We start from the raw sequence: 14,470 nt of genomic DNA, 5'->3' as shown, positions 1-14,470 counted from the left end.
CCACTCCCCCTGCTTGTGTTCCCTCTCTCACTGGCTGTCTCTATCTCTGTCAAATAAATAAATAAAATCTTTAAAAAAAAAAAAAGTGTGTCACATCAAGTTGAGTTTATCACCAGAAGCACTCCAATGATTTCAAGTTCAAACTCCCTACATTTCTCAACACCATCAAGCCTCTCAGCAACTTGTCAACAGATGGCTTAGGACCCACAAACGAGCCTTCCAATGGCTTCAGGACCTGCTGTCTGGAAGAGAAACAAGCACAAAACCACCACCACAGCGTTCTCACCGCACTCTGCTGCATCTCGTGTCCCTGCGGATTCTTAGGAGAGATGTGGACACTCTGCTCTTCTTCCTCTAACACCGGGAGAAAGGAGATATGGGAAGAGGGAGTGAGAATAAACCTCGTCTTCAACAAAGACAAGAATGAGTTGGTGACAGGCTGTCAGTTTGTGCTGCCTGTGAGATTCATCCGCATCTCTGGCCAGCGATTACAGTTACAACCTGAACCTTCAGCTGTTTTGTTATAATCAATGACTGGAAGACACACGAGCACATTCGTCTACATGATTACTTTGACTGGATTTTAAGGGCAATGGAAAGGATTATCCATTCAGGGACTTAAAGTAGACAATATAAGTCATTCGAGTATCTCACTGACTTTAGTTTGATATTCATTTGGGGGTTTGCAAAAAGAACTTTTGGTAGTGACATGGAAAAGATACATTCAGATGCAATGACAGTTCCTTGGCTCCACAGAGTGAGCCATAGTTAGGACAAAAGTGGGAGGAGAACGACCATAATGGTTGTTACAGGAACTTTGGTTTTCTCTATCTCTCTGAACATCCTGAGATCCATCCTGAACATCCATACTGATCCACCCCCACGGCCAGAGTGTGCCCATGTGCTCACACGTTCACGCACACACACGTCTGGTAACTACCCTGGCTCTCAGGCTGGTCCCTGTGGAAAAGAGGTTTCTGACTGGGGAAGCCCTCGAGCCTACTGCCAGCTTTAATCAAACTTCTAAGGACTCCCAAAGCCCCATTGCAAAGATATTCTAAAATCATCTGCTTCACACTGTCCAGGCTATAATTAACCAGCTCGCAGTTATCTAGTTAAGCAGGAAATCCAGATGTCATACTGTGACCAGGAAAATAGCTGCAAACCAGAACATTCTCTTTGAAGAACAGCATTGGATGCTTCATTTGGAGAAATCTTTCCAAAGATACCTAATCTTAGAAAGAGACACCCAGGAAGAAGATGGCAGGGAACTGAAGCTTGTGAAGAATATGTTATTTTGGTACATTTATATTCATAGTGCATTAATAGCTAATGCAGACACTTCACTTTACTGCCTCTCTACCTTATTGCATTAGTGAACTGTTACCTAAGGGAATTTTCCTTAAAAATTTATCTCAAAAGGAAGAAAAGGAATGAAAATGAATATACATTTTCCTTTCAAATATGAATTATGCTGTGTATTATGCTAAGTGCTTTTTGTTTATATTATTGCATTTAATCCAACTACATAGGGAGAAAAGGGAATATTCTTTTTACAAATGAAAAATACTAAGGATTAACCTAGAAAATTTAAACCATTTGCCCTGGTTTGCATAGTTCTTACAGACAAGAAGAATGAAACAGACACTTGTGAGGTTCTTAGGGAGAACACAGAGGGCTGAAGAGAAATCACCAGACTGTGTCTCAGAGACACAGTCCCGGTGACAGAGAGTGAGCCCAGCCTCTCATATTCATAAGTGGAAGTCATGTTGGGACATATCTCTTATTAGCAAATATTTATTGAGCAGCTACTACATGTCAGGTGCTCTCATTAAAACTGGGGATAGAATAATAAACAAAAGTGACCACAATTCCTACCATCAAGGAGCTCACATTCTAGTTGGAGAGACAAACAATAAAAAAATAAATAAACCATATGGCTTGTTAAAGAGTCATGAGCACTAAGAAAATTTTATAAAGCACAGACAGGGTATGAGATATGATGGGGAAGAATTGCAATTTTAGATTGGGTGCCCAGGAAAGACCTTCCTGAGAAGGTAACATTTAAATAAAGACCTAAAACAAGTGAGGACCTATGTCACGTGACATCTAAGGGCAAATAATCTATGAGAAAGGAACCACACATGCAAAGGTCCTGAGGGAAGCTTATTCCTAGAGTGTTTCAGGAGTAGGTAGGCAGCTGGTGTTATTGAAACAGAATAAATGAGGAAAGTATTACCAGGAAATAAGCTCAGATAGGTAGTGAGGAGACAGATCATTTAAAACTACTTTGAAGTCCTTGTAAGACCTTAAGCTTTCGGTCGGCGAGATCCTGCAAGCTAATGAGGGCTTTTGAACAAAAAGTTAATGAATCTCAACAATGCAAATAAAATTTATGTAAATATTTGTACGACATCCAGGTTCTGTGATCAGATTTATTTTATTTGGGGTTTGGAGAAAGATGCATATGAGTAAATGCATGGACAGACAGAGGCTGTATCAGAATAGTTGTTTAATATTGAGATTTCTGTGGCTTCCTGGACATGAAGAACATGAGAATTCATTAGACCAGCAGAAAGACTAGGGCACAGTCAGGTGGTGCAAAGGAGAGAAGTGCCCACATAAGCCAAAGAGAATCACTTTTAGTTACTGAAGTGTTGGTGTGTGTATAGAGCAACACAACAGTTCTAAAAGGCAATTTGGCAATTATAAAAGCCCTTAAAAATGCACATACTCTTTAACCCAGGTGTACTGCTTTAAGGTCTATATATAAGGGAAGATTTGTAAGAGTTCACAAATATAAAGCATTAAGGATATTTATCACAGTATTATTCATATTAATGTTTAGAAGATTGTCCAAAAATAGAGATTATTCCATATTAAGAATTAATGCAAAACTATTCAAATATCATAGAAAAATGTCTGATAGGAAATAATTCTTACAAAATATTGTTTAGAAAATCTGTAAAACAGAACGCAAATATGATTCTTTTTTATAAATACTATGTGTTGAACAAAAATATGTATCTTGGCAAGATACACATAAAAATATTGACAGCAGTTATTTATGAATGGTGAACAAAGGGGAAATTATGTTGAAGAATTCAGAAGGCTACATCGACAACTTTGAAATTTACCCACCGTGGAGATTTAGGATGGCTGCAATTTGTTTGACCTATGTCCTCTCTATTTGAATCTGGGCCACTTTTTGATGGCTCTGACTAAGAGAAAAGAGTGGAAGTGATTCTTTGTCTCCAGGCACAGGCATGAAGAGTTTTAGATCACTATCTCTGGAACATCTGAGCCACCATGTAAAATGGCCCATTATTCTGAATCTTCCACACTAAATGCCACTTGCAGGCATCCACATCAACAGTCCTGACCAACTCCAGCCTTCCAGCCATTCCAGGGCATGACACTAAAGCCATCTTGGACCCACCAGGCCAGCCCATTCACCACTAAATACTGTCTGAGTTGTCTCGATCAACAGTACATGGAAACAAACAAACAAACAAAAACGCAGTACATGGAGTGTAAAACCCCTGCTGATCATTGCCCATAACACACACCCATGAAACCATGACACGTGGTTATTGTTTTAAGCTGCTAGGTTTTGAAGTAATTTTTTTTTTTTTTTTTGCACAGCAATAGACACTTGGAACACTCGCCACTAAAAACATTATAAAATCTTTCAAAAAAGAACTAGTGCAATTCTCAAAAAAAAAAATTGTGCATATAATTATCTGAAGACTCTCTCCTAGGCAGTGGTTGAAATCAGGTTCTTCCTGTGTGCTTGAGAATCATCTGAATCCGCAGGACCAAACACGGTCTAGTCCCTGACATTTTATGCTCAGGAAATGTTTGCTGACTAGTAAATACATACTTCTTACGTGGGTTTAAGCTCCAGTTCCCATTATTAAGGTCAGGGTTCTTAAAAAATAAACAGCAACTCACAGAATAATGCAATCCTAAAATGAATCAGGGAGTGGGAGATCAGAGGCTTCAGAAGAGAAAAAGCTGTATGTTACCATTATAATTCGGTTCCAACATTTTCTTATCCCAGGAATGATATTCAAAGGTCAGCCCTTCAATACATACTTATGGAATTCGCTGAAAGGCATTTCTTTTAATGAGAAGGCAGTGTTAAGCGTAGAAAGACATGCCAAACAGAAATAGCAGCATGTTCAAAGGTGGAGAAGTTAGACCATCAAGGGACTGAGGGCAAGTTACTCAGCATAACAAAGCTCAGGGGAACCGGGTGGCTGAGAGAGAACAGGAGACAAAGGGAGAGAGAGCATCGGAGGCGCCATGATAAGAAATGCGGGTATCATTCGGGAGCAATGAGAGACACAGGGAGTTTCAGCAGAAGTGACTGCTCAGAATCGCATGGTAGAAAAATCTCTTCAGTTGCACACTGGAGCACCAAGCTGGGATCCCAACCCCAGAGCAAGAAGGCAGGTAGAAGCCGGTGGTCTGATGAGGGTGAGCAGGAGTGGAAGGCGAGACCAAATCTGAGGTATGCTCAGAGTCAGAGGGTCGTGGCGATTGTCTGGGTACAGAGACTGAGCAGGAGGGAGACGTCCAGGACCACCCCAGGGTTTTTGCTCACACATGAAAGGCAACGTGGAAAGAAGAGTAGATGTGAGTGAGGATTAAGAGGAAGAACACAATGGCAGGTTCACAGAGCCCAACTCTGTCGATAAAAGCTGCTGCCGCATCTGAAAATCTGCCATTCTGTACACACCGTGGTTCTAGAAACACTACATTTATGCAATATAGATTTAGGAGCTGGTGGCCCATGCAGAGAGCTGAAGTCCTGGAAATCAATCAATTCGGCAGCCTGGTACCACTGAGTCATATGAATCACAGCATCATCATGGGCATAAAAGCAATTTGTAAAGAAACCATTCTCTCCACCTCTGAATCTATACAGTGTGCTATAAATAACTTGAACGGTGGTAGCAGAAAGAAAGCAGAACAGTGAGATGTACACTGGTGAGAGAAAATCAATTTAATCTTTGTGTTCACGAGATGGTACGATTACCGTTTAAAATACTTAATTCAAAGCAGCCTAACTTTTTGTACTGGAAGAAGACCATTAATTTCAGCTGTGGTCTTATCCTTCTCCCTTACCAGCCCCTTCCTGCCTCTAACTGGGGGAAAATTCATAAATAACCTGCAGTTGAGTTAGATAAGAAATGCTGAATTAATGAAGGCATGAGATAAGACCTGGGAAGGGAGGACTCTGGACAACACAGAACAAGGAGAGTTCCAATTCTAATTTTAACTAGCTGGTTGACTCCGAGAAATTAAACTCTCTATGATTACTTTTTCTCAGGTAGAAACTGAGCTCTTATGTTCCAAGTTTTCTTGAGTCTGGATTATCTACAGGCCAGGAGGCTAAAGACGGTCTTTATACACATGAAGGGTGATTCATAGGAAGGAAAGGAAAAGGAAAATCTTTATTGAGTGTTAACGATAGGCTGGGAAGTCGGCTGCATTGTTTGTACATATTTCACTTCCTTTCAAGCTTTCTACAAGCCCACGAAATAAAGTGCAAGCAGAACGTCAAGGACTTGCCCATGGCTATCGGGTCAGCGGCTGAACCAGGATTTGAAGGCAATCCTGTTAGGATTCCACAACTCTTTCCACTACGTACATTGCTTTTCCAAGGAGAATAGTTACCTGTGGTTTTCGGAATCAGAACTGACAGCAAAAGAGAAATTGGGAACTATTTGGGGGGGGGGGTCAATGGACCCACAGCGTAGGGGTTTAGATGCAACAGCAGGAAAAAGATATTTCCAGACAGTAAGGTTTGTCAATGGAGGGCTTAGGAACTCTTTTTTTCTTATAAAGATCTACAAAAACATAACAGATTTTTACCTTTCAAGAGTGGATTAAATGTGATTCTTGCCAAAGGTAGGAGGATTAGAATAGATGACATTTCAAAGACCAAACCAACTTTATATTATTAATCAATTTCCCAGTGTTCAGTCTTCTGTGAAAACATTATCACTAATACAATAATGAGTACAAATAAATATTCTAAAAAGCAGTTATATGTAACCAAACTACTTCATGTAATCGTATTTGAAAAAAAAAACCCAACTTGATGTTCCTTCTACATTACCATGCTGTAAAGAGGACAATGTCTGATTCAATGGCTGCTATTTGACTTGGGAGATTCATTTTTCAGATGGATTAACAATTTGTAAACAGTTATTCACTTTCAAAAAGAAAAGCCTCATCAAGCCTGCTTTACATTTGACAAGAGATTATTCCTTCCACAAATCAAATTCACGTAGCTTACCTCTAAGCCCCTGCTTCTCAAATGATCAGTAAAAATTACCTACCTTAAACTAATGAAGATTGCTCTAAATGAGAAAAAAAATACTGTTGCCAGGCAACAAGATGACGTCAGGACTTCTTTTCTCTCTCAGCAGATGGATACTGTCGGCATCGCTAGCTGAACATTACTAAGATGCCACTGCATCCATAAAACTGTTTTTTCCCCAATCACAACTTCTCATGCTGAACTATGTAAAATGTCTTCCCAGGAATTAGGAAAAGGAGATGAGTTTATTTTTGACCATTGCATTGAAAAAACCAAAAAGGCAGCAGGCAGGAGCGATTCATTCATATCACTAAAGACTCTGCATTCTATGATTTGAAAGTAGCTTAGGGTCTACCCTGGACAGCCCAGCTCAGGGGGCGAAGGCGTTGCCAGCGTGGCCCACTTGAACCCAGCACTTGGAATTCCACGGTGTGCACTTAAAGGAGTTTGGTGCAATCCAGTGTCTTTGAAAATACAGGCCTGTACTTTAATGAAGATACACTGCTCGGACTCAGACATTAAATCAAACTGAAAAGCCAGGAATAACAAAGAGGCAGAAAGTAAACACAGGAAGGCAGTTTGGTCGTACACAGGTGTATTTCACGCTGAGATCTGCCGCCGGCGGAGCGTTTGCTAGCGACTATTGGCACCCAAGCTACGGAGAACAGCTTGTAAATAATTAAAGATAGAATCTTCAAGGTAAGTCGCCGTGAAGATGCTTTCCTCACTGTCATATCACCCATATAGAGCCCCTTATGCCTTAGTCCTAGAAAAGTACTTTGCAGCAAAATATACAGGATTTTGCATGGGGCGAAGTACATTCAAGTTATAAGAAAGTCACACATTTTGCACATGGTTGAAAAATATTTTTTTAAAAAGACAGAAATAATAAGAATCACAAAGCTTCTAATGATGAATTCCGAAGATGAAGAAAATTCCCTACTATGGACTAAATTTAGGACTATAGCCTGACAGATTAGAATCTCTCGGCAAAAAGCGTACCAACTTACGCACAAAAGTAGAATGTCTGAGAAAGCAGGGGTAACAAAAGAAGAGGATGATCCAGAAAAACAAGTGGCTTAAACTTTGATACCCTACAGATCAAATCCTGAAGTGTTGCCCTTGTGTTTCACAATGAGCCTGGCTGGGAGGAATGAGATGGAACTACATTTGAACCTGTACCATTTCCCACAGAGATCCTTGCTCAGAGTAGTTGTTATTAACTTGCAATTAATTATTCAATGTTGTGGATCTGATTTTTGTAAAGAAAAAATATTGCCGTCTTTAAAAAATCCTGGGCTAATGGATCTTGTCCAGATAAACCTAAGGATATGGCTGAGTTGGGTCAGCCTAACCAATTCTTACGGTTAAAGCTGTTGTCCGAGTTGCCTGTTCTTAGAAAGTACATCCTATCAAATTGTGCAGAAATCAGAATTATCACGTCAGGTAGCCTTGACACATTTTAATAATACGGTATTAGGGTTCTGTGTACTTTTAAGATCAATGATTTTGATTTAAGAACTGGCATGACTGAAGTTTGCTGGAGGATTTGGAACCACTTTAATAAAATCCAGAATTATCGGACTCCTCAAAGAAGGAGGATTTAGGCTATATATAGAATACGGTGACTTCAGAACTGGCAACTGCAATTAAAACTACAGCAGCTCAATCAAACAGAGACAGAAATACCGTGATTACTCTAAGACATAAGAACTCAGCCAAGATGGCTCAGGCAGATAAAGAAAGATCAATAACTTAAGTTGTCACCAATGTCTCAATCCATTAGGTGACTACTGTTTTCTCACTGAAATCCCTCCTTAGGGCTTTTGAAATTCTATGAAGAATGTTACTCCCCCATTAAAGTGATAGAAACAAAACAAGTAAACAGACAAACAACAAAATCACCCAGTTGCTCCTTGAGTTGGCAGCTCTTAGGTCACTTCTATTACTTCCTCTCTCCTTGGGCAGAAGGTACTTGAAACACTTTCAATGCCAGCTCTGTATCTTCTGAGGGGAACCACACAGATAATATTCTGGCAACAGATGGGAAGAATCATGGATTCCTTTCATCTCACCCTTTTACCAAGTCGTCCTTTATAAAAGCCTTTGTGGAACTCGAGTATTCTAACCTCACAGTTGTTGTCTTTAATTAACCGACTGATGGCAGGTGAAGAAATAATGTATCTACCTAAATAACATTAAGAAGTTGGACACCAAGCTGTTTGGTTACCATCATTTCTAAACCAGTATCACAGCTTAGCAGTAATTATCAAGGAAAGGATAGGAGAGGAGAGGAGAGGAAAGGTAGAAAACCTCAAAAAAGAATAAGATCTACTATGTTTTGGGTTTTAGTTATTAGTCTCTGAAATTTAAGGAAGCTTTTTTTTTTTTTGTGGTACTTGGTCATTCACTCATAAGGAAAACCATTCCTTTATGATTATCTGCAATCAGAAAAAACAAAAAAACAAAGAAACATTCCTGCAAAGGACACCATGCACTGCACAGACAGTTCTTTCTAAAATTGTGCTCTGTGTCTGATTTCTGGAAAAGCTAAAAATGATTAATAACAGTACAGTGTTTTTCTGGTGATTGTACACCTGAGGATAATGAAGTTCTGCCTGTTTATTTTTTTTTTCTGCACATGAATTACCATAACTTAATGGGACAATTATTCTCTTAATTTCCCCCTTTTTATTTTTTTATTTTTTTTAAGATTTTATTTATTTATTTGACAGAGAGAGAGAGAGAGCCAGAGAGAGGGAACACAAGCAGGGGGAGTGGGAGAGGAAGAAGCAGGCTCATAGCAGAGGAGCCTGATGTGGGGCTCGATCCCATAATGCCAGGATTATGCCCTGAGCTGAAGGCAGATGCTTAACGACTGAGCCACCAAGGCGCCCCTTAATTTCCCCCTTTTTAAATTATGATTGTAGCACCTCTGTTTCTCTCCATGTACAAAAGAAAATGAAAAATTCAGTCAATAATCCAGATGTTTTCAGTCATTTTATGGATAAGTTGCTGGGAAGATAAAACATCTAGATAAAAGACAAATAGTTGTCTTTTATCCAGATTTATGAACCGAATGGAAACAACTCCCCCATCTGAATTTAACAAGATGAATTTTCTTTATGAAAGCACATACCTTTTGCACTATGACAACCCAAAACCAGCGCTTAATATTTTAGTCGTGTTGAACAGTGATCTTTATTGAAATGCTCCTACAAGGAGTTTATCAGTTCTCAAATTTTCCACAGATTAGTTCTCAATTTAGAATCTTAGATATTATATAAATCAGCTATTAAAGAGTGTTGATATTAAGGGGCCAAAAGAGAATGTTAGTCACTAGAAATCTGTAATTGCTAACACAAATTTCACTTATGTAACAAAAACAACATGGTAATGAAAAGGATTGACTGCAGAGTGCCTTCTTATAACTCAAGTCACAGGAATTAATCAATTTTTATTCATACATTTTAGTTACTTAACATATCCCTAATTAATTCCAACTCATACATCACCGTTTTGAAACAGCTCATTTGTGCACATATATTAATGTTATCAGAGAGCAAATTCATAAATTATACATTGTATGGAAGGCTCGTAAAAGTGTACGAGTATATAAAAAAAATCAATTTCTAAGTCAATAAAAAGAAAAGAGATCTTGTAGAAAACCTGAAATTTGAAATGAAAAGTATCCCTTTGGCCAAAGCGTAACATTCCTTCAAATGTCATTGGGTTTTTACTGGCACACCTCTTGTGGAAATGCACCCGCATCTATTTGATATGTAAAACATTAGGAAATTCATGACCAAGCCAGAAATATCGAACTTTCCTTTCTTTTTCCTAGGAGTTATTAATAACTCACAAAGTACCTGCCTTTTCCCCCCTGGTGATTCAACATTAATGTGATATCACCTTAAGAAAGGTGAACGGCTGCAAATATTAAACTTCAGTATCACTTTGCTGTTACCACAACCTACACCTTTGAAAATCATGATTTCCTCTAGACAACCGAATAAAAATTCTAACTCGATTTTGTTAGTAGCTGACATCTGCATCACCCAGGAAGAATTTCTCCCCAGCCAGCTACTGCCCACCTCTCCACCTGTAGGCATTTGTGTGTATTAACTGGACACAATATCAAATTCTATAAAATTGGATGGGAGGGGGTAGAAAGAATCAGTTGTGATTAGTAGAAATCCACTGTTTTCCACAGTACTGAGCAGCCATTCAAACCCAATTAGAGTGACAGCACCCTGACATAATGTGGCTATTAATTTTCTCTGAACAATACATTAAAGAAAAATGGCAAATTCACAGGAAACTCAGTACCCGCCAGGGACCTCAGATGCTTGTTCCTCAGGCATCAGTAAGCTTTTTTGTAAGCCTGGCTGCGCTAACTACATCTGCACAAGCCATTATGTACAACAGTATTAAGAAAAAGGAAGAGAAGCATGATTTTATTTATTAACGTGCTGGTTTCCCTTCAGTAGGCTGTGGCAGGGTGACCTTTAACGGGGGAAAACAAAACTCTTCTGCAAACACTTGTGTTAAGTTCACTGTGTGGGAAACAACCCCTCGCTTTGCCAGGGAAGGAAAACCATCTTAAAAGTGACAAGATATTTTCTTCTCCCTGCCTAAGAGAAGAGCTGTTAGAACTTTCCTGGTGAACAGGGGATGCAGCAATTCTAGCAATACTTTTCTTTACAGAGGCAATAATTCTTCACTTGTTTTCATGTATTTCCACATATGGCACTGCTCTTTCTCTGAATTCTGTCTTATCTTTTTTATTTCCTAAATAGTTACAAACCTGAACTTAGATAAGAAATTTCTCCCCTGGCAAATAAAACTAGAGAGAATAGAAACTCTTTCTGATTTGCCTTTTATTTAAAGGAAACTGTATTCCACTCTGACCACTTGTTTTATATTTAGTGTTACAATGGATGTGGAAAACATGTTTTCCCAAAGAGCAATATGCAAAAAGATAATGTAAAAAGTATAATTTATCAGCATCAAAGAATTCTAAAATACCAAACACTGAACTTCAGTTTTCGTCACTCACTTGATCTTCTAGACTCTAATTATTTTTAAAACCAGGCTTATTTTTTGCAAAGAAACTTGATTCATTTTTTTTATTCGAATGTGATACTCTGCCCCAGTTACTCAGAAGACGAAAATTCTGAAAACATTAGTCTAAGAGGGTTGATCTAGTTTGTCGAACCAAGTGGAAGTGAATTAAATATGTACAGAGGAAGGCCACAAGGTGCTCATAGCTCACTGTTACTTTTGTGTTCAAATGGAAAACCCAACAAAATCCCTACACTTAGTGACGGGGAAAACACGTTCCAGATATCGATTTACTTTCACATATGTACACAACTATGCCTCAAAAGAAGCAGCAGAGAGGGGTTTCTTTTTTTTTAATTGGTACCAAATTTTATGTTATATCCACTTAATATGACAATTGTTTCCCAAAGATCAGTCAGTGGGAGAAAAACAGAGAATAAACAAAATAGGTAAATAAATAAATTATGTATATAATGATAAAAGTTTTGGAAAAAGACACACTTCTCTGTCTTCAATGCTAGGCAGAAAAGATTTGATACTACGGAACACAAGAAGGGAGCCAGAAAACCACAGAAAATCTTATGAGAGAAACAGTGCTTTAAAAAAAAGTACTCTGGGACCAGTGTGCAGGGTGTGCAGGAAAGCAGAGAGAACAGAGACGGCTAATAAGGAGGATTTAAATCAGGGCAGATACTAACGCAGCTGCCACAGCTCAAAGGCAATGGGAGTACTGAGGTGCTATGAATCCGACAGACACTTCAAAGGAAAATCTGAGACTTAGTGACTTACTGGATATACGCAAAGCAAAGAGGAGGAGAAGCAAAAGAGGTCTTCGGTACTTTACACCTAGAGACCAAGAGAATGGCGTCATCAATGTCATTTGCTGAGACATTTTTAACAAAAGGAATACCCAAGGATCGCTTATTTCTACTAAAACCAGAACCCCCTAAATCCTGAGTTTGTGCCTGTTGGTCACAGTTCAGAATTTCCTCCAGCCCTTGCAGTGTTTCTGAACACTTCCGCAATGTTTATGAACATGCTTGGAAAATGCTCACCAGTTTGCCACCAGTGGTCTAGGACAGGTACTCTGAAGACCTTTTTGGACCATTCCAGGGTCTCCACATCACATCGTTCTCCAGCCACAAATAATGTTTTGAATCTAAATATAAGAGGGGGAGAAAATTCAAATTATTCCTTGAAAATATATATAAATAACATCATCCTCATTCTTTTAAACATTCTAGAATCTGACCATATTAGTTCTGTCAAAGGAAAAGAGCTATATTATCACAATATCATACTACAGAACGGTGAGAAGCATTTTTTGTGTTGACCCAAAGGTAACCAAATGCACATCACAGCATTGAAGAGAGGTGCTTCGAAAGTAGTATTCACAGCTACAGCCTCTCGGTTTTGAGAGGAGCAATTGAGTTGATCTTTGTAATACATCTGTCACATTCATCTCTGGATCAAAGATAAACCTTTTCCTGCTTGACATTCTCTCTGCTAATTTTAGCTCCACGTTTGATTGCTATATTCTACTTAAGTCTATACACAAAAATACACTCTTAGTATCAGCTAAGGCAATAAATAAGCTCATAAATATGATGTTCTTGTTCGTTTTGGCGAGTTTCCTTGGTAAAGATTACTCTGATTTCAAGCATGTATTTATCCAATTCCAAGGACATACATAAGGAAAATAGGTTATTTAAAAGTAAATATCCCTGGGGCCTTCTACGTCAAAAGACTCTTATCAAAAGGAATATAAGGTTATTAAGATGAAGAATATTTGACATGGAGCACCACGCCACAGAATTGAAAGGACAAAACAGACAAATGGAATTGGGCTGACACTACTGGTGGTTCATTGAGAGAATGACTGTTTTCTTCCATTCTGAATGTCTCCATGGTCTGTCAAAAAAGGAATGCATGTTTGAAGAGTTAATTCATTGTCATCAAAGTAAAAAACAAATAAATAAAAACCTGCCTACTCATCCTAAACAATGTAATATAGCCACAGGAGATTTCTTACCATTCTCTTATCATCTCATGAAAATTCATGGAGATTCAGACAGTCCCACCCTGATGCTTCAACAATATACTCTTCTGTCCTCCGCTATAAACATACATCTTATTCTATACTTATTCGTTTCTTGTCCATTTCCCACACTGGACTGGGAGCTCCTTTAAAGTATTCATCTTCATGACCTGAACACCAATAAAAATATCTCGGATTTTTAGGTACTTAAATATTTCTAGAAGCTTAGAAAGATGAAGTACACAGGTGGGGAGTTGCCAAAACTTATGTCAGCTTGGCTCATTCTTCTAAGTAAAAGAGGAAGCATGTTGTTTTGTTAAAGTGTGGAAATAGACAACAGAACAGTGACTGGAGAGAAGAGTTCTGACTATTTTAGGAAATTTTTAATGTATAACATCAAAGTGAAAGAATTGAGGAGCAGCCACTCGGCTTTCACAGACTCAATTAGTAGTCTAGGAGGCTGAGTAGAGGTAACACAAACTGGGTGTAGTACAAAAATAAGGAATGGAAAATCATGCTAAAAGTGCTGTCTGGGGAATCTACAGTAAGCAGGAGAAATCAGGAAGCAAAGTAGGAATGATCATGATGGAGGAAAATACCAGGAAAAATAATGAAAGACAGAGAAACATAATTTCAAATTTCAGATCACAAAAGAACCCATTACTAGTCTTTGCTAAGAAATGATTTAAATAATGTGGATCAATCATTTTGGTGAGTCATCTCTCAAAGTACGCAAGGCTGCTAGGGTAATATTTAAATCTTTCAGGGCACTTAAGGGAAACAGAGAAAAAGGATGAAAATGAGAAAACAAAAAGAATAGTAAGAGACAGAAACTAGAAAAGAATAAATCAGATTTTTTTGACATATATATTTATATATACATATTTGCAATTTGAGATAAAATTTAGGTAGATCAAATGTGTATTCATTTATAACTTGCTTCAGATTAAAATGGGGGGGCGCTTAGGTGGCTCAGTCAGTTAAGTGTCTGACTCTTGATTTCGGCTCAGGTCATGAACTCAGGGTCGTTGGAT

At 38.5% G+C, this 14,470-nt stretch overlaps 1 protein-coding gene across 1 annotated transcript in view; it reads right to left on the bottom strand.

Annotated features, from left to right (window-relative positions):
- LOC100463551 (acyl-CoA synthetase short chain family member 3) overlaps positions 1-14,470 on the bottom strand; it is a 90,662-nt gene that overhangs the window by 35,789 nt on the left and 40,403 nt on the right. The window contains exon 5 of the mRNA XM_034643732.1: positions 12,454-12,557. Coding sequence (XP_034499623.1) covers positions 12,454-12,557 — 104 coding nt within the window. The remainder of the gene's footprint in view (positions 1-12,453; positions 12,558-14,470) is intronic.

Source organism: Ailuropoda melanoleuca, chromosome 15, assembly GCF_002007445.2.
Source record: "Ailuropoda melanoleuca isolate Jingjing chromosome 15, ASM200744v2, whole genome shotgun sequence".
Lineage (NCBI taxonomy): Eukaryota > Metazoa > Chordata > Mammalia > Carnivora > Ursidae > Ailuropoda > Ailuropoda melanoleuca.
The sequence above is the reverse complement of the archived record's forward strand: the minus strand, read 5'-3'. Positions and strand labels throughout refer to the sequence as shown.